The 20,795-nt window shown below is 38.2% G+C and overlaps 1 protein-coding gene across 2 annotated transcripts; it reads right to left on the reverse strand.

Annotated features, from left to right (window-relative positions):
* Window positions 1-5,766: 5,766 nt before the first annotated feature.
* On the reverse strand, window positions 5,767-7,806 carry LOC143874574 (uncharacterized). 2 transcript variants are annotated; one of them, XM_077376902.1, is made up of 3 exons: window positions 7,487-7,806; window positions 6,834-7,367; window positions 5,767-6,747 (listed from the first exon to the last, which is right to left on the reverse strand). In XM_077376902.1, exons 1-2 carry the CDS (start codon window positions 7,703-7,705, stop codon window positions 6,870-6,872), a joined length of 717 nt encoding a protein of 238 aa, XP_077233017.1. In that variant the 5' UTR covers window positions 7,706-7,806; the 3' UTR covers window positions 5,767-6,747; window positions 6,834-6,869. The 2 variants fall into 2 exon arrangements, with proteins under 2 accessions (XP_077233017.1, XP_077233016.1); XM_077376901.1 differs by having other exon boundaries at window positions 5,767-7,367; window positions 7,487-7,805.
* Between the last annotated feature and the right edge of the window lie 12,989 nt (window positions 7,807-20,795).

Here is a 20,795-nt window from a genome sequence, read left to right on the forward strand (position 1 = left end):
AAGCAATAGCGCGAAGAGAGGGAAGTGCGCTAAAGCAGTGAGCTAGTAAGAGAGAGCGCACCTAAGAATCGGTAGGAGAGAGGCCAAATCTTAGAAAAAAAAAGGGCGGCCCAGTGCAGAGGCTCCCGCCATTGCGGAGGCTGGGGAGGGCTAGATGTACGCAGCTTTACCCCTGCTTTACAGAGGCTGTTTTCGTGACTCGAACCTGTGACCACCAGGTCACAATGGAGCAACCTTACCGTTGCACCAAGGCTCGCTCTCTAGTCTTGAAGGAAGATGCTAAAAAGTGAGCTGATATAACCCCCCTAGATGGATTTTCTATTCTTTGATTTTTTTTGTTGTAATTGTTTTTTTTTTTTGGTAGATAAGGATAAAGTTGAGCCACGCTTGAGGGCAAATGCTCGACTTCTGTAATTTAAACACACTTTAAATAGGCTGAAAGAAGCCAACAAGATAAGATTGAGATAAATAAATAGAGAGGGAAATTTGTGGGAACTATGAAAACAAGGGGTGTAAATATCAGTTACCTATTTTTTTTTGTTATTAGGGTCTTAAGTGTGCCTGCCTAGGTATGGGACTAGATGAGACTCAATTTTGAGGGCCTAGTTTAATCCGTTCCATCAGTCCTAGGGTTTGTGTTAGTTCTGTGGAAAACAAAGGGGATTCCGAATTGGCTGAGAGACTTCATTTACGGATTCCTTATCCCCAAAGTAGCTTAATATTGATCCTATCTAGGGTTTCTGACATATTGGTGGTAGAGCCCGCACCTGTAATTCCCATTTGGGTTTCGTTAACGTTAAGATGCATTGAAAATGTAAATTTACACATTGTTTGAGAAAAAAAGACTCGGAAGCCATGAATGTAAAATGCTTAATCCCTATGTAAATTTATTGTAGATTTACATTTTCAATGCATAATGAATTTAGAATAGTGTATCTGTTTTCACAGTTGGGCAATGAATATTCCATGAAATAATTTTTCAAGGTGGCCAGACATGTCCTAAGATTGTATGAATAATGCCAGAGTGCCTTTTAACAAGTAACAAAGTATAATTGTTCTTTGGGACTTATTAAGCAATCTAAGCCATTTCGCGGCTGACTTTTGTACGAGAGAACAGCCACCTCAGATGAATTATACGAATAAGACAAAATCTGATGAAAAGTGGGTCTGTCTGGCTATTCTCTCGTGCAAAATTATTTTTGTGAAAGCACATTTATATCAAAAGAAAAAAAAACTCAGCTCGTCAAAAAGTAATAGGGTTTTGTTAACTAGTGCCCCATTCTTCCATTTCCCAAAAAGGGAAATGTTATCCGCACTACTGTATTTTGATGAGGGCACTCCTCACTTTATTAAAAGTACGGTATAGCCCGCACCATAGGATGATCCAAACCGTCCATTAGATGGGCCACAACCTAAATAAGTTGTGCCCCAAAAATCAATTCCATAGGTTAATCTTAACCCTCCGATCTTAACATTATAGGGTTGATACTAACCCTCTACAGATCGGAGGGTTAGGATCAACCTTTGGAAATACTTTATGGGGCACAACCTATTTAGGCTGTGGCCCATCTAATGGACGGTTTGGATCATCCTATGGTGCGGGCTATACTGTACTTTTAATAAAGCGAGAGTGCCCTCATCAAAATTCAGTAGTGCGGATAATATTTCCCAAAAAAAAATCATAGTTGCTAAAGCGTGCACGTTTTGCTGAAATCAGCTCATTCATTTTTGGATGAATGGCTGAGATTAAAAAACATGTTTTTCAGGGGAAAGCCATTCTGAGAATGTACTATGATGAATACATGGATTTAGTACTCAAGGATTGTAAAATCCTGGATTTTACAAAACAAAACGTCAAAACCTAAATTTTAAAAGCTAAAAGCTGGATTTCGTACAACTTGGAGTTCACAATCCTGAAATTGTACAATCCTAGCTTATAATATAAAATCCATGTACCCAAACGGTCAGTGTAAGTAGGATCCGAGAAATTCTTTGTTTATAATTGGAACATACATAGATGGATCCAATCCGAATTGGATCCGTTCAAAACCCTATCAATCTTTTCTTATGTCGATTGAATGGATTCCTACTATCTCTGAATTGGGAAGAACATTTTCCAAAATCCTTACAAAGGCTTTTTTTTTTTTTTTTTTTGTTAATTTAAAACATTGCTTTATGATCTCATTGGATCTTTTGCAATGAAAAACAAAGAGAAACTTGATTTTAAAGAGATGGGTTTGATGTACATTTCACCATGGCCGCCGTTTAAAAGCTTGAAATCCGACGATTAGAAGCTTCGATCTTTTCTAAGCACGGTTAAGGCCTAGAAACGCCCCTTTGTTCTTCTCTTACTTCACACACCACTCGGTCTAGGGGAAACCTCTCTTTGAGCAAACTCTCAATCTCTCGATTGCTCTCAAGTTCGTAATGATAGGAAGAGGGACTAAGAGTCTATTTTATAGGCAAAAAGCTCCCATAGAGCTTCCCTTAATTGCCCAAATTCGTTTGGCAATTATATAAAGTGCAATTTGGGGTAACTTTCCTTCTCCAAACATTTCCAAAGTTGAGGGATTACCCTATAGATATGAAAGGTTGCTAGGAATGCAAAGCCACACCAATTTTAGCAACTCTAGAAGTTAGAATCCATGTTCTAGATTTCTCAACAAGAAGGAAACTTCAAGTTTGGAAACTCTAAACTTTAGGAACGTCCAACATTTTTTTCTCACCCTCTCTCTGATCATTCTTTGATTCTCTTGGGAACGGAAGACCAACTGAGGTACTGAGGTTGATGTCCTCTTTCCGGTTCATGCAAATTTGATTTACCGACGAGGAGTTTAGGCCTTTTGTATCCAATTGGTGGAAATCTTTCCACATGGAGGGAAGCCCAGGCATCTGCTTGCTCAGCAAGCTTAAGGTTCCCAAAGTATAGTTTTAAATTTGCACTAAAACCGACACGAAATGATCGAAATGTTTATGTTTCCATCCTGATCGAAACATATATTGAAACCGAAACACATAGCGAAACAAAAAACTAAGTGTATTAGTGGTATAGCCTAATGTACTATACCGGTATGTGTTATATAATTACATTTACATAAATTGCAAGTCAAATATAATGTTTGTATTATGTATAAAAATTTATATGAGTTAGATGTGAAATATGGTATATACTGAATTATCGCACATGTCACCAGGTGTCTATTGTTGTTAGACTATTATGGTGATTTTGAGCTTATGTGATGGTTTTTAGCGTGTTTTTTGTGCATATTCTAGCAAAGCAGGGGTAAGGCCGCATACATCTAACCCACCCCAGACCCCGCAATGGCGGGAGCCTCGTGCACTAGGCCGCTCTCTTCTTCTTTTTTTTGTGCGTATTCTAGCAATTATTGGAGTTTCATCTTAAATTTCCATCATTTGCATATGTTTCCATATGTGTCCGCAATTTTACAGAATTTCTACAAAAATTTTTATCTGATATTGATATTTTTCATTTCCATCACAACTGAAACCGAAACCCGAAACAGCGAAACCTTGTCTGAGAGCATCTCATTGTAGTTGGAATAAGGTTTGTTTAAAAACCTTGGAGTAAGAAGGAATGCCATTAAGATTGAAATTGACTCCTTTGGAAGAATTGAGGAAATACCCGCTTTCTGATGATGTTCGTAGCTCCAGGAAGGCCTTAAAAATGAATGAATTAGATCAATGACTAGGAAGCAATTTTTGGTAGGCAGAGGTCTAGAACCTTGTGGGTGGCCGCAGGAGATACCAATTCTTGATATTTCCATCACAATGCCGAAACTCAAGGTACGATAAATCTTATTAATTTGAAATTTTTCGGTCAGCAGTTTTCCACTTTTCCTATATACATCTTGAAGAAGGCTCTTAGTAAAAAAAAATGTCAAATTATGACATTATATTTACTCCTTGGGAACTTTGCATTATACACTTGGTGTATAACTTTGAATGTAATCAATACCAAGGTTCAAATTATGTCATTATATTTACTCCTTGGGAACTTTGCATTATACACTTGGTGTATAACTTTGAATGTAATCAATACCAAGGTTCAAATTATGTCATTATATTTACTCCTTGGGAACTTTGCATTATATGTTTGGTGTATAACGTTCAATGTAATCAATACCAAGGTTTTAAATTTCAGTTTCAGTCAGCACGAAAACAGAAACATTTCAGTTTTGGTGGAAATCTTATAAAATTATGGAAACATATGCAAATGATGGAATTTTAAAATGAAACTTTGGGAAATGCTAGAATAAACACAAATAAACACTTAGAAACCACCACATAAGCAAGAAAGCCATTCATAATGGCTTAATCACATTGAACACCTAGTGACATGCGTTGTCGCACATGTATGGAACAGTAAAGTCAATAAAGAAGTACAATATAATGAAGTATAAGAAAGTACAATGACCAGTTTCTCCTCTAAGGACCCCAACTCTTTGTCAACTCCACAGAGTTACAAGGTATTATTAATCCCATGCCAATCTGACATCCCATGCATAAGATAGAATCATGGTTTTAAATTTCGACTGAAATCCTAAATTTCGGGTTTCGGTCGAGAATGAAACCGAAATTAAATGGTCATTTATTTTAGCTGAAATTTGGAAATTTCAATATCCCGAAATTTCATCCAAAATTTAAGGGATTTCACCCAAAAATCTCGATTTTAGATAATCATTTAATATTTCCGCGAAATTTCATTTCAGCTGAAATTTTGTAGGAGATAAAGTAGGCATTTTTTTTTTAATTTTGTTGGCTTTTGGTTGAAAATTTGAAATTTTGGCCGAAATTTTGGTTTCGGTGAGGACTGAAACGCATTCCGAAACCGAAATTTGAAACCATGGATACAATTACTTTGCTGTGCAGTTCAATGATGTTGCCTACCAAATATTGTTCTCTACATTAATTTAATGAAATAAAACATAGAACCTGTAAGTAGGATCAGTATTCCTTTGCTGTTATTTTGGTGTTCAGTACTTAAATCGCATGTACTGATTAATAGTAGATTTGTTTTTGGCAGATTATGACAAAGTTTCAAGCACCAATGCTACTTGCTTGAGGGCATTTCAACTAGGGCAAAGGCTAAACTTCATATTAAAGATGCGTGCCTTAGGAAACTCATATGATGAAAAATTACAGGCTGTTCCATCTTGATACCAGGGCAGAAGAGCGACCTTGCAACATGATCAGTGCCCCGGTCATACTGAATTAAGTGGCATTCCTTTGAAGCTAATTTTCCAGTCATGTAGCTTATATAATCATGTTTCATGTCAATGTACAACCCAATATGCAATCATGATGTTTTTCCCTCACACATTTAGTTGTATATTTTCAACGCATTTTGTTGATAATGGGAATTATTAGACTTTTTCAAGCAGTGGTTATTCTCCAAGGATGAGGGCAGTCATGTTCTTAGAACATGCAAGGTTGTAAGAGTGACGGAAACTATTCATTTTAATTTTGTGTATACATCTGGATTGGCATACACCAATTGTCTCTTCTCACTCTTCACTCAGTCCTTTCTTATGTTGTTTTATCCCATCTCTTTTTTCCCTACTCCGATGGACCAAACCCTGGCAAATTGCTCTTGCCATTTGTCCAAGGTCTCTTCATCACCTTCTCACCATCTGTTCATCATTTCCATTTGTTTTTCACACGCTCAAGGTATCAGTAACCTTCCCCAGCATATGAGCATCTTATTATTGTTCTATTAGTAGCTATTTATATCAAGGGCTCTTGAGATTTGTTTTTTTTTTTGAAAGATAACGATTTCATTCCATAACAAAATCAGAAAGTACATGAAGGGGACAAGGAATCCCCTCTCAAATACAGCATCATAAAAAGCCAAGCAAAGAGATAGGGAAAATCAACAGCATGCCGATCCAAGGATGGACCTAAAATCCAAGGCTTGTAAATGTAGACTTCTAGCAGATCGACTGAATGGATCGCTATGATTCACCACCACCGACTCCAAACTTACACCACCCTTCGCTAGGTGATCGGCCATCTCATTTGCGGATCTTCTCATATGATGAATTTGGGGGCTGATTATGCGAACTAAGTCCCAAATCTCCACAGTTATGTTATCAAGCTTCCAAGGTCCCCTACATTTGTTAGAAGCCCAAGCAAGCTCATTCATTGAGTCACCTTCAATAAGGGCTCTTGAGAATGATTCAACAGAATTCAAAGGATTGCAATTGGAGAATCTGAAGCGAGTTTCTTTTGTATTGCTTCTGCTAATAGGTGGGAACTGGCTTTCTTCTAGGAACATATGAGATTTTTTCAGTTTGAAAGTCTTTCAATGGTATATGGTTCTCCTAACTTTACTGTTAGGCTGTTCAGGTTGCAATTGATAAGTTTTTGCAATGGACAGAACTCAAATATTTTCTTCTTATTGTTACTAGTGTTTCCAGACACAATCGACTTAAAACCCACCTCTTAGAGGTTGTTCTTCCTTTCTTATCTTTCTGCAAAGAATGATATTTTATTTTTATTTTTACAGCTGGTTGATGGGGTCTGCAACCAAACAAGGAGTCCCCTGTGATGAGTGCGGGCGCTCTCCCCAATCCGCTTATATGAATGATTATGGTAACTTGCTACTTCTCTCTGTCTTTATCACTTCTCTAATCCGATTAATGGCTGCTTAGGTGTTGCTTCTCCAATCCCTCTCATCTATCTCCTTTTCTCCCACCACCCCCAATTCCATACCATGCCTGTTTTGGCCTGTTCAGAATAGAACAGAAATTCATCAACACTCTGCAACTTGGAAATCTGATCGAAAATCACAGGTTAATTAAACATAACATCACCATATTATGATGCATCTCTTCTTCTAAACTGTAGCTTCAAGACTCTTGGCGGATCTCAGAAGCAACTGTTCTAGCCCAAAAACGGAGATGCTGTTTCATATCAGCTCCCGAGGCTGCCGAGATAGGTGGTATCCTTAGATTAAGCAGCGGAGAATCACGTCTATTGATAAGCCATGCCTCTGAAAGATATGGCCTTCTTACAACTCTCTTCTTCTCCCCCAAACTTTGTAGACCTGGAACGATTTTCATCATATGTGGACTCAGTTCATCCCTGTTGAATACAAAACCAAGATCCATAAACCCCTTCAGTTCATCATGTTCCAGCTCAGAGTAGGTCTTGCAGCTATTCATCTTCACTAATCTTCTCCTTGGCTGTTTGTACATAGATGGAGATGTTGAACAAGAGCGAATTTTACTTGGAGATGGCTGCAATTGGAACAGTTGATGTTTGGAGACAAGATTAAACCTTGCTGGCAAGATTTTATCTTTGGAGACAAGATCCAACCTTGGTGGAGTTTGAGGTCGCTCCTCCAACTTAACAAGCACCATAATTAAGATTCAGTTAGTTATGAATTCATCATAGAAGATCTAAACATGAACTATCATAAAAGAGAATTCAGGGATACAAAAGTACTTATCTTGGTTTTCTGTACCTTGGGATGATCAATAGGATTAAGCACTGGTTCTACTTTGTCTGTTGATGATAAGGTCTTGTCTTGTGGAATTGGCATGGATGGTAGGGGAGTTTCTGAGATGGGTCTTGGAGTCTTCTTCGTGACGATGTTTTGATAGAACCAGAGGCTGTCCATGGATTGGAATAGGTTATGTGAGCAATAGTACTGGTCAGGAGCCATAGCCAAAGCCAAAGCCATTTGCTCAGAGTGGAAATCCTAAATCCTAATACCACCAATCCAAGAAGAATCTTATCTAGGAAATAGCCCACTTTGCTGGGTAGTGATGGTGGTGTGGAGAAACAAAATCATTTAGAATAAATTAAAAAAAAAAATGAAGGAGTGAGTGGTTGTGGAAGGTGAGGTGACATTATTCTGTTTTGTCCTTTGATGGGGGTCATTGTTCATGGACAACAACCTGTTTTACCCTCATCTCAACTGAATGACTTGACTCTTATTGTTACCCATTTCTTGTTTGTTGTTTTGTTGATGATATCTTGGAACAGAAGCAAAGGAACAATGGTTAACCATGGGGAGCTGAAGTTTGCTGCTTACCATTGGTTGAAGTGATGGGGCCCACTAAGAAACAAGTCATGTGAACATGGTGTGGGTCACATGGCTTTGCACCAATGGAAAAAAAATGAACTAGCAGTTTTGGGGAAGTCTGATGTAGTGGGATCCCTTTTTGGGAAGTTCCAAGCAGTCATGTTACTGTTTTAACTTAGTTTTTGGGGCCTCTGGTATAGAGACAGGTTTGAGACCCATGCCAGTTTGTCCTATATGTAAAAATGTAAAAGGAGATCATATATGACAAACTGGCAAGTGGTGAGAGAGAGAGAGAGAGAGAGAGAGAGAGAGAGAGCTGCACTATCCCTTGTCTTTGTTTCTTGGATGTTCTTTTCATAGAAAATTTTATTATTGTCATCAGCAAATGTATATATTGAGATTGGGTCGTCTGAGGCCATGTGATGTTGGTTCTTCTCTTGGTTTTTAGCACATAGACCTGATTTCTTAATTGATACAGAACATGACGAAAAGCTCATATGGAGATTTCAACGCTTGATCCAACCATTTCCCTTGCATGTATTTCTAATTGTCTATTCTCAAGCCACTAATTGGATGGTTAGGATCATCTGAAGCTGTTTCCTCATCAAGATCAACCCATCTCATTCTAAGAAAGTGGAAGGATTGCACCTTTTTTATGTGGGCCCCACCTTTTGATCAATCCTGACCCTTGATCTAGCATTGCCATCTTTTGCCCCCGTTGCGTATGAATAACAATCTCTTTAAATGTATGCATATATATTTTTAAATTTGTCCCTCCATCTATAAGTTCTTAATTGAACGGTTAGGATCATCCGAAAAGCATTATTTTTTAAGGGGCCAGAAGATTTGTTCTTAATAATTCAAGTTTGCAAGAACTCCATCCATCCATCATTTCAAAAAAAGAACTACATCCATCCAATTCATTCACTCTTTTCATTTCCCTTGTTCTAATTTTATCACTTTTTTCTATTTTAAATTTCTCTAATTGGCTGTTGATAGCTTGTTGTGAATTATAATAGACAACGAGAAAATAGTAAAATTGGAGATTGGCAATATCTCTCTCTCTCTCTCATGATCTCAATTCATTAAGTCCCTGTTCATTTTGAATTTTGAGAATTGATTTTGAGGCCAAAACTGATTATTAGACTCAAATTGTGTGAGTTCACCTGCAATATGCTTTGGTTATCATTCTGATTTGGTGTGACAAAAACCCCTAGAATCAATAAGTTCATTTTTATAACGTTGGTAAGAAAAACAGAGCAAAATGAGTATAGGTATTTGCATTGTAATGTATTTTTCCAAGCAGATTTGTGCCTACATGTTTTTGTATTTTGCAACAGAAGGCAGCATCAATGAGTGTCATTTTTGTAAAAGTTAGGGGAATGCTATGGTAAGATGGGTCTCACCAGAAAACAAAATGGACTCACTGCAGGCCCCCATATGGTGGTGTACTATTTTTCCCCCCATTCAGATGAATCTGAACATAACATTCCTCAAGAGATACTATGGCAAGTTACCTGACTCTCAGCTCAGTCAAGTCATCCTCTGCCGACCTCCGGACCGTAGTTATCGGAAACATCCTAGTCGGATGCAAAGCTCGTTTCCCTAGAAACTCCCTTCGGAAGCTAAGTTCTTTTCGCTTCCCAAATTTAGAAACTTTCCACACGCTTCCTCTTGTGTTTCCTCTTAATTAAGAGTACACTTTTTATTTGGGTGATTATTTTAAGCAAAGAGTGTTTTCTCCTTTTGATACCTCAAATGAGCATATTTAAAAAAGGGAAGTGATATATTCACCCCCTTTTCTTCCCCCGTTCCTCCCCCCCCCCCCCAGCGTATTTATGACTATCCTTTTAAGTCCTTAACACTACAAGCATGTGGCCCAGGTGAGAAAAAGTTGTGAATATATCATTTCCCCTAAAAAAAAGCATATTTAAAACTTAAAGATTCATCTTAAGTTCCAAATGTAACCTACATGTATCTTTTTTCTAAGAACTTTAACATTAAATCTACACAAATAAAACATGTGATACTATAAATCCCTAAAACTTGTAATCCTAATCAGTTGAAACTTAAGATGAATCCTGTAATCTTTACCTGCATCAATAGCCATACAGCCTATGCAAGAGTTAAGCAAAGCTAAAACGATTCTGATCTTAACAAGATTTTCCAGTCATAGAAGTACCTGAGTTAAGGGAAAATCTAATACTTACAGTCCCAATGCTAACCTGTAGCTTGAAGTTTTAAACAACAAATAAGCATGTTGAACAGTAGCTTACCTAGCTAGAGTGGCTAACATCTCTCTTCATCTATAAAATAGCAATCTAGTAGGTCAAAAAAGAAACATCTCAAGGTAACATCCCATACATCTGAAAGAAATAACAACAGTTAAGGAGGAAATGGAACTAGATTTTCTGCTTATCTTGTCTTTGGGGGATAGGAAGTAGAAATGAGCTAAGTATTTATTTATTCTCCTGGTGCTGAAACTCCTTGCTTCAGCCTCTCTCTCTTCATTTTCTTTTTGGAAATGGGCTTTTTCTTCCTTGGTGGCATAGTCTTTTGTGCATACATGTAGAGAACATAATTTCCAACAAGGAAGGCCAGCAGCACCCCCACCACAACAAGCAATACTATCAGACCTGGGTTGAACCCTTTCACTTCATCATCGATCATGTTTCCCTGTTCATAGCATAGTAGGTTTAATATGTATGTTAGGGGGAAAAGAGCAAAATAAAGTTCCAACCAAAGTTAGCAAGGGCGATATAACAAAATCCAAACCAAATGGAAGGCTCATATTTCACCAACTATGACCTATTTAGGCAAAGCACAGTTTGGTGATTGTCAAGTATAACAACATTATCAGTAAAGTCAAATGATGAGATGAAGATGTGACCAAGATTTTAATGACACGTGAACTTCCACTACGTCTTGAAGGTGCAATATAATCTCTTGAGGCTATTAATGATGATGGTAAATAAAGAAATGATTGATCCCCTAACATCTCCATGATTGAATTGAAGAATTTAACTTGATTGAATAAAAGAAACAAAATTCAAGATCACCAATAAATTAAGGAGGTCAAGTGTTGGGAACCGACACTCCAAACGGGAAACAACCACTGTTCCAGAACCCATGATGACCAAGCTTACTGCAGATGGTAATGATATCACATGTGTTATTCTCAGGATTCTTTTCTATCCCAAGATGGGTTTGAAATTTGAATGGTCATTCTTCCAATCGTAGTCTTTAGGTACGAAAATCAATAGGAGCTAGCCCTCTGTCTACTTCAAGGTTTTGAACTCCATCACAGGGCCATTTCTATATCCAACGCTCAGATTGTCCTTGTTTTCCAAAAAATTGGACCAAGGGAGAGTTATAAGGATCCATCTAGCTAACAGACCACACATGCCACCACCAAGAAGCTGCATACATAAAAGATTGGAGCCAAAAGAAGAAAAAAACTGACTTCATCATTCAAAAAAAGAAAAAGAAAAAAACCGACTTCCTCACATGGGTTCCAAACATATAGTAAATTCATTTTATTAGAGAAAGAAGGCATGAATGCAAATTTTTTTTCGGGCATTCTCCACTTCTTTTGAGAATAAATTTATTTATCGAAGGCCCACTAAACATTGATCAAGCACTTCCTTCGCTGGACACTTGGTGGAGTGATCCTGGTGAGGTTCTTCCACGGACAACTTGAACAATTTGGGTCCTTCAAAACTATCAGAACGGCAGTGTTAATGTATAAGAGTTTCTATTGAAGATGAAGAATATCTTTGATGCTGCAATCAAGCAGTCTCTTGACAACAATGACAAAGTACATCATACTTTGACTGATTTGGGAGATGAATACAAGATTTTCCATGACCTCTCTTCTCACAGCAACATTTATTTAGTTGGGGAATTTATTTTTACAATATGATGGACTCACAATATCTTCCACTACACCTTTGAAGCCCTCATCCACTTCATCATTCTCATCAAACAGTTTTAAGGTCCTCAGTCTGCTAGATCAACCTCCTTCCACAATCGCGGACGAGGTTGCGGATGTGGTCGTGGCCAAGGTAGAGGCTGAAGTGGACCACCATATCATCCATAAGGTTTAGAGAACCCTCAACATGGGGCTTACCCTCCACATCCTGTACAAGCGGGGTGTCAAAGTGGTTTACTGCCTATGCCTCCTCCTACAAGCTTGCCTCGCGCATATACTAGCACCCTCAGGCTCTAGGGTGCGTCGCCTCTTGTCGTCTTGGCACGTCGGCATTTATGGGTTGCCAAATATGTGGTTGTCACAAAAACACTGTTAGGATGTGCTATTGTCATTATAATTCGGAGTATTAGCATTTAGGGGTGGCAACGGGGCGGGTCGGGGCCGGATGTTGGGGTCCCCTTCCCCTTCCCCTCTGCGGGGAATTTTCCCCTTCCCCTTCCCCTTCCCCTCTGCGGGGATGGTGGGGAATCCCCCTCCCCTCCCCGCGGGGAATATCTAATCCCCTTCCCCTTCCCCTCCCCGCATCCTTCGGGGACAAAATCCCCGCCCCGCCCCCTCTTTGGAACCCAACCAAACCAGCAAACAGAGCTTCTTTCTTCTACGTCCATTACAGACAATATTGTGATGAATGCTATGATTCTATTCATGTGATCAACAAACAGATGGACAAAATCAGAAATGCATGGATGAGACAACAAACATAAATAACAACAGGACCTCATCTTTCAGCAATTTTCTGCATAAATTATGGAATGATAAATAGGAAATGAGCACCAGGATTACCTTCATTAACAGGCAGCCAATGTGCAAAAAGTAACTATTTCAGTAGTCACAATGAACTTTAAAAGTCCATAAGTGGGCGCTCACACACGCAAAATAATGTTCATTAGTTCATTATGTATAGCATGTTAACCCCCAGATGAGCATGAGAAATGAGAATGGAGAAGAGAACAAAATCAACAAATGACTTATTTCTTTAACTGCAATTCAGTCTAGTGCTGACATGAAACAAATTTCTAGTAGCTAAATTTTTCTTGTTGAAAATTAAAACCTGCAATCCAACCCTAAAATTCTGTTGGCACTACGATTTTTTGATAATTGCATACACTCAGCGTCTCAGGCTCTCAGCTTGTCTTTATTATTTCAACATCTGTGAAAAGGTTATTATAGTTCCCAAAATGCTCTCAGAAGCTAATTAAAAGGAAAAGACAAGCTAAGTTTATGTTTGGGGGAATCTTGTAGCCGATCCACAGAGTTTCTAGTAGTTTTCCTTAAAAAAAACACTTAAAAATTTACAAAAAAATGGCATTGATTAGCGGGGCGGGGACAACTCCATCCCCTTCCCCTTCCCCTTTCAAATCGGGGAATCCCCTCCCCAAACGGGGCGGGGCGGATCCCCGCTTTTTCGGGTGGAATTGCCGGCCCTATTAGCATTTCTCACCAACTGCTCTAGCAAAAAGCTTCGGGGTGGTTTATTCAGGTGCCACTCATAGTCTATCTACTGATATCTATTGATACAAGTAGCATGTCATATCTTGTTCCCTATTCGGGTTCTTCTCATATCTGGGAGATGGGTCATCTTTTACCCATTTCTCAAGCAACCTTAACTCCTTATCTCTTCCTGGTGTGTAAGTTGCTCTCAACTTTCAGCTCAAATTGTAGTTCGTTTCAAAGTTCACTTCTCAGTTTTCCTGTCACTTTATCTTTACACCATCTATTCTTATGATGAAACTTCAGCCGGGGAAGTTCCTCACTACAGGTAGATCATGGCAATTTTGAAGCTCCTCGCTAGAGGTCGATTGTGGCAATTTTGATTTTTTTGGTTGATCTTGCCACTAGATCTCCTTTTTAGTCTGATGGATGTTGAAGTCCTATCTGTACCAGAGTCATTTTTCTAAATCTTCCGATAAAGTTGCGAGTAATAAAGCTTGGGAGATTAACTTTTTCGCCCCCCCCCCCCCCCCCCCCCCCTTTTAACGTGATTTGACATAAAAAAGCTTTAGGTACCACTCTCCTTTTAGAATTCGAGCGGTATCTAAGGATTTCAATAGCTAATTTATTATAGAACATAAAGGGTTGAAGACTTAAAGACAAAGGAGAGATGACAGCCTTAAATTAGAAAAATATCGTTGGGCATTCCTATTAAAACTATGACATTAAATTACAAGTGCTGCACACTTAATTGGATAGGAGGGGGGAAATTTAAGGTTGAATTTTAATGAGTTGCTGAGATACGATTTGTTTGCAAGTACTCAATTGATATAAGCTGATCAAGCAAGATACTTATTGGTTGTAGAATAGACAACAGAGGCATTTCGGTGTTAGATTTCATCTTCAACTGCCCTGTTACTAAGTTCAACATTTTTCTAATGATATCACAGTCATAGATTTTAAGGTTTGTCCAGTCAAATATTGTAGCAGCAAATAACAATCTTAAATAGCCATAATCCTTCATGACATTCTATTATAGCTAGTCATATATAGAATATTTCAGAGTAATTTTTATTCCACTGTCCTTTACAAATCGACCACGCCTTGAAATATTTGGAGGTACTCTTAGCTAAAGTAGACAAACGCTCCAAGCAATATAGAATACTAGCACACTAAAAAAGAAAAAGAAAATTAAATACAAGACCCAGAATCATTTCAGAAGCTTTGAGAGAGCCTCTACAAGATGGTTGATGACTCCCAAGAAGCATGGTAATGATACTGGGATAACGGAAACATATCGTCTGTGATCCTTACAAAGCTCGTTAGAATCAGAAAAAGTGTGCTAATATTGGGAGCAAGTGTAAGTTGGAAAAACCTGCCCTTGGGTGGGTGAAATCAGCGTTTCAAATTGCATATGCAGGCCAAAAGAAATCCTAGTCAACTCGGCGTGGTGCGACTGAGTACTCAATTGATGTGGTCATATCTTGGGGGGTCAAATAAGTTTTGATGGACTTGGTAGGGCGAACTGCAGACTGGGACAAGAACTTGGCCAAGGTAATAAGGAGTCGATGTAGGCGAGTTGACGTTTGATGCGGGGAGTTGTGAAAGGGTGGGTGAACTTAAATGAGGATAGATCTCACACATCAGACTAAACAGGCTTCGAAGGTCTTTTTTCACAATGAAGAGGGAGAACCATAAGAGTCTCTCAGTGACAATAAAGCAAGAACCATCTTCTACATTGGCATCCTTTCCATTTCCATGTACCTAAGTTTAGAAATTACCAAAGGATTCACGAACCTTTGGATAGAAAACAGATGCAATGTGAATTGTTAAATTAGTTAAAAAGAAGCTAAAGTAACTTCCTCTTGGACGCTAGAATGTGTCAACAGTCCCTTAACAACAATCACAGCTTTTGACAGTTGGAGAATCTCTCACCGAGGGAGAAGCACAAGGATCGAAGGACTTTCTCCCTAGAATGGAAACTCCTTTACATTCAAAGAATTCATAATGCAAGCATACAGTTATACACTGGGTCTCCGGAAAACATTTAGGATGATTGATCAAAGATATGATTTAGAGATTGGGATCCCCTATTCGACAGGCCATCAGCTGAAGGAAATTCTCAACACAACTCTCATCATTCCAGGATCCGAATACCAAACGATCTGAAAGCCTAACCCTGATGGCGTTTTCACCACCAAAAGTGCATGGAACCAGATTCGAACAGCCCAGCAACCCAGGGCACGAGCGACATCTATTTGGTTTCCTGGGCATGTCCCTGAGCATGCATTTTTTGCATGGCATGGCAGGCTATCCGATAGAAGCTCCGCACCCTTGATCACTTATCCTTCTCTGGAGCCAACGGCAACCTCACCGGCAACCTCACCTGCACCCTATGCAAGGCCGACCGGGAGAACATTGATCACCGGTTCTTCAAGTGCTCTTAATCATCTTGGATTTGGACATCCATGTTGTGGCGAAGCCTTGCAATCGGCTCCAAGATGAAGAAGAATGGATGATAAATACCTTCAAGAGGAAAGGCCAAGCCAACTAAAGTAGCCAAGCTAGCCTTCAAAGCATCAATCTACCACATTTGGATTGAACGAAACAAAATAATTCACAAGCAGCAAGAGAGGCACAAGAGACAGATACTGCAAGATGTCAATGAGAACGTGAAGGACAGGCTTAGCTTCCTTCGGTTTGATGATGATAACATGGATAGGAATGGGCAAATTGACGCAAACTTCGGATGTTCCATAAACCTTAAGCAAAGCAGCCCAAAAACTTGCTTTGGGATCAAACCGGGGAAGGGAACTGACAAGCTCAACACCGACGCCTCGTTGGATGGGAATAGAGCAACAATGTGAGGCATCTTGTGAAATGAAGAAGGCCAAGCCCAGGGTATGTTCTCAATCAACATGGAAGCAGAAGATATCCATGAATTAGCGATCAATGGCATTCACCAATGGATCTGACTCGCCATGCCATTGAAAACAAAGTCCAAGAAATATGGGTGGAATTGGATTCTCTAATTGCTGTTAATGTTCTCAACGGCACTGTTAACTGCCCATGGATGAAGAAACCCATGTTGTTGAAAATCAAGAAAAACCTCTCTTGCTTCAAAAGTTGGCGCATAACCCATTTATGGAGGGAAGCCAATGCAGCTGCTGGCTTTCTCTCAATAGTTACAAAGGGGAAAACATTCACCTCCCTATAATTCCCCCAAACCTCATGAACATTGTAATGGAAGATAGATCAGGGTGTAATTATATTAGATTATAACTCCTATTCTTTTCAATTAATGAACCGATAGGGGTCCGCATATTCAGCGTTTCTCTTAAAATGTCCATGTTAAACCCAGCTTACCCACCACCCCCCAAAAAAATAAAAAATAAAAAATAAATAAATAAATAACTAAAAAGAATAAAATGATGATATGTTTTTTTTTTCTTTTTGAATGGTGGGGTATATTTTATTAAAAAAGACCGAGATGGTCAAATACAGAGAAAGGGAGAAAAAAACTAGAAAACAACAAAGAAAAGAAATGAGATTCAAGGAGGCGAAAATCGAAAAGCTCCAAATCTTCCTTCTCTAGAAAACCCACATGCTGGATAACAATAGATGAGGTCCCCAACCAATCTTGAATTTCATCAAAGAACCTAGCAAATAGATGAAGAAGGACTTTAAGCTGAAGAATCACATTCAGAGAATCCCCTTCAACAATCCCCCCTTCAAAATGATGGTATGTGTAATAACTAACAATGATAAAAGGATAATCCAACAATAAGAAAGTATGAAAAAAAGAAATCCAGACAACAGATCCCAAAAAGAAAGAAAAACCCAGATCATCCCCACATCAAAAAAATAAACAAGATCTCTTATTCAATGGAATTAACAAACACTTACAGAAGAGGAGAACTGGTCCTCCATTGCAGGAATTAGTTATAACCCAACTCCTATTTTTCACTGCATGCAACATTTGGAATGAAATCACAATAATAATAAAAATCTCTATCTAAACTCGTAATGGCAATTAAAGAAACAAAAAGAAACACAGAAAACTTACAAGAAAACACCAGATCTGTTCAAACAAAAACAAGAAAAGGAAGAATAATACAAAGAAGAAGAAGAAAAACCATACCTCTAGCTCTCTAGCTATGGGTTCTCTTTCTCCGATCTCTCTGACAATTAAAAGACGTTAAAACGCGTTCTTGGGTGATGATGGGAAATGATATCGCACTCTCTTCTTTTGATATTGGCACCTTTTTTTTCGTTTTTTTTAAGAATTTTTTCATTGGCTGTTAGAACTCTATATATAGAAAAGAAGACACGGGATTGGACGAATGATGTAAAAATTGGGTAATTATTCAGTTGTTTTGTTCCGAAATTATAATTGTAAACTGAATTATAATCGTAAAAAGAAAACATTAAAAAAGGGAAAATTACAGTTACACCCCCTCTCAACTTTATGACATTTTCAATTCTAACCCTTACTTTTAAAAGTCACGACCTGGACCGCCCAGGTTTCAATTTGCATATGGTAGAACTCTCTTTTGAAACACATGCTAATATGAAGACCTCATACCCCATACACAAATCCAAAAACTACCAATTTACCAAAAACACAGTGGGCCCATATTGTTGGGATGATCCAAAGCGTTCATTTGATGGGCCCTGACATAGATAAGTTGTGCCCAAAAAATCAGCTCCATAGGATCATCTTAACCCATCGATCTGTGGACAAACTATCAACTTAGGGGGTCTTACCTTTGTACAAATTGAAACCTACTGGGGGTGTAGTTGGTGACTTTTAAAAGTCAAGATTGTAGTTGAAAATGTCAGAAAGTTGAGGGCGTGTATCTGTATTTCTCCCTAAAAAAAGTTTTGGTAGGAAAATAGGAACCTACGATGTCCTTGCACTTTGTAGGTGTGAAATGGTGGGCTCCACACCATCAAAATAAGATGTGTAAAATGGTGGGACCCCACATTGGGGGTTATGGAAAGATATGATGTTAGGCCCCACCCATTGCATTAGGTGTAAAAAAGTCATGGGAAAAACGTGTTCCAAGGAAAAAAAATCTAAGGCTTGCAGTTTTCCTTGAAAACAAGGCAAATGTTTCATTTTGGAATATAATCTTCACGTAAAATGAATTTAGGGCTCTCATAATTAATGCTCCAAAATTTTATAATCTCTTATATCCTATTGCTAGATCAGGAACCGATATTGTTCTTATCATTTGTAATTTATAATCTCTTATTTTTAATACTTAATAGAAAAATCTAGTGTCATAAGATATAAGCGAGTACTTTCTTAGAAAATATTGTTCAAAGGGCCCTTTTGATTGGGTCCGTGTCATTTTTTGTTACATTTTAAAATTAGTTGAAAAAGTAACTATGGGCCCCTTTACGGCTCTTTATGCCAGGGCGCCCTTGCATAAATCATTCCTCAAGTACTTATAGTTTATAATAGTATATATATAGTACAAGGGAGGATGACGATACATAAAGAAAATCAGTGTCAAAGTTCACATATCCTAATCGCATTTCGTATCACTAACATACTAACAGGATTGGAGGGCGTGTGTATAAAGTATGTTGGAGGGTATGTGCATACGCAAAAAAAAAAGGATCAATTACTGTTGCATGCTAGACAGTTGAAAAAATGACGAGAAAATGTTGAGTTTTGAAAAAACACGAAGAAATGCTATTTTATTAAAAAATAATTTTTTAGGACGAAAATACCCCTAACCTTACTTTATCTTTCTCTTCTTGGTTTTTACACTTTATCTTTCCGGCGATAGAAGCCTTCTTCTCTGGCGAAACATCTTCATTTATCCGGCATATGCGGTTAGAAGGAGTTCTCTAGAGACGCCCCTTTCTCATTTTCTTTTTCTTCCTCCAAATATCCAAAATCTCATTATCTTTGTAAGTATTTCCCCTTTTCTAGTGGCTGTAGCCAAAATCAGTTGCCCAAGGAGCTTTCACTAGGCAAAAGAGTAGTGGAAGCCAAAATGGTACTCGAAGCAAAATGTAAGTTAGGCAAAAAATGATAGTCGAAGCCCAAAAAATGCTAGTTGAAGCCAAAAAAAAAGTTACTTCAAGCCAAAAATGATAGTCGAATCCAAAAAATGATAGTCGAAGCAAAAAAAAATGATAGTCGAAGCCAACAAATATTTCTCGAAGCTAAAATATATTAGTTAAAGACGAAAAAAGTTCCAAATGTTACTGGAATTTAAAAGTTTTAGTCGCAGCCAAAAACATGTTAGTCGAAGCAAAAAAACCAGCTATTCGAAGCCTAAAAAAATTTAGTCGAAGCGAAAAACACAACGGCGAATGTTACAGGAAACACATTTTTCACTTCGACCAAGTAAATTTTGGCTTCGAATATCCTGTTTTGGCTTTAAGTACCTGTTTTTGCGTTGAGAATAAGAGGGGGAGATCTCTGAAAATAACTAATCATTTGATGTCCATTGGATAGCACGAAAATGATGAACATATGACTTTGCCATAGCATCTCTTTTACAAGTTTAGAAGTTAAGAGAGGTAGTGGAGTTTTCCATTAGCCACAGTAACACAACAAAAAATTATCAAATGGGGTTTCAAGAAAGGCATAGTTGTTGATCCTCAGAATCCCTCAGGACAAAGAAGCATCTGCTGCCAGAGAAATGGGATGTTACGCCGGAGAAGAAGGCTTCTATCGCCGGAAAATCTCGTCGTTTCACACAAAATGCGTCGGAGTAAAACCTAGAAATGAAAGAGTGTAAAACCTGCAAGTAAAAGAGTAAAATGGTAAAACCAAGAAGAGAAAGATTAAAGTAAGTTGAGGGGTATTTTCGTCCCTAGCAACATTTCTTTTAATAAAACAGCATTTCTTAGTGTTTTTTCAAAACTCAACATTTTCTCGTCATTTTTTCAACTCTCCAGCATGTAATAGTAATTGATCAAAAAAAAAGTGTGACACTCGCTATCTCTAGTATGGACACTCATTCTGACAGTACTATAGGGTGTGTATATTCTAGGCCGTGAATACTCATCTCTCTCAAATGACATTTATAATAGAGCAATGATAAATCGACTCTCCAAATGGATAAATCGACTCCCCATGTGTCTATCTCTCTCCTCTTTCTCTCTCTAACCTAGAGGAGAGAGAAAGATACATGGGGAGTCGATTTATCAATTTGGGGAGTCGATTTATCACCGCCCTTATAATACTATATATTAAGTACATCAAAGAGAATCACAAGAAAAAAGAAAATAGGAGTCAAAATTCATATATCCTAATTGCATTTCGTATTACTAACATATTGACAGGATTGGAGGGTG

The sequence above is a fragment of the Tasmannia lanceolata genome, unplaced genomic scaffold (assembly GCF_043159265.1).
Source record: "Tasmannia lanceolata isolate RefF3 unplaced genomic scaffold, GAP_Taslan_0.1 ptg000002l, whole genome shotgun sequence".
Lineage (NCBI taxonomy): Eukaryota > Viridiplantae > Streptophyta > Magnoliopsida > Canellales > Winteraceae > Tasmannia > Tasmannia lanceolata.

Coding starts and splice junctions, on each gene's coding strand:
- LOC143874574 (XM_077376902.1), bottom strand. CDS start 7,705: ATGGCTTTGGCTTTGGCTATGGCTCCTGACCAGTACTATTGCTCACAT. Junction 7,368..7,486: donor ATCCTATTGATCATCCCAAG/GTACAGAAAACC, acceptor GTGCTTGTTAAG/TTGGAGGAGCGACCTCAAAC.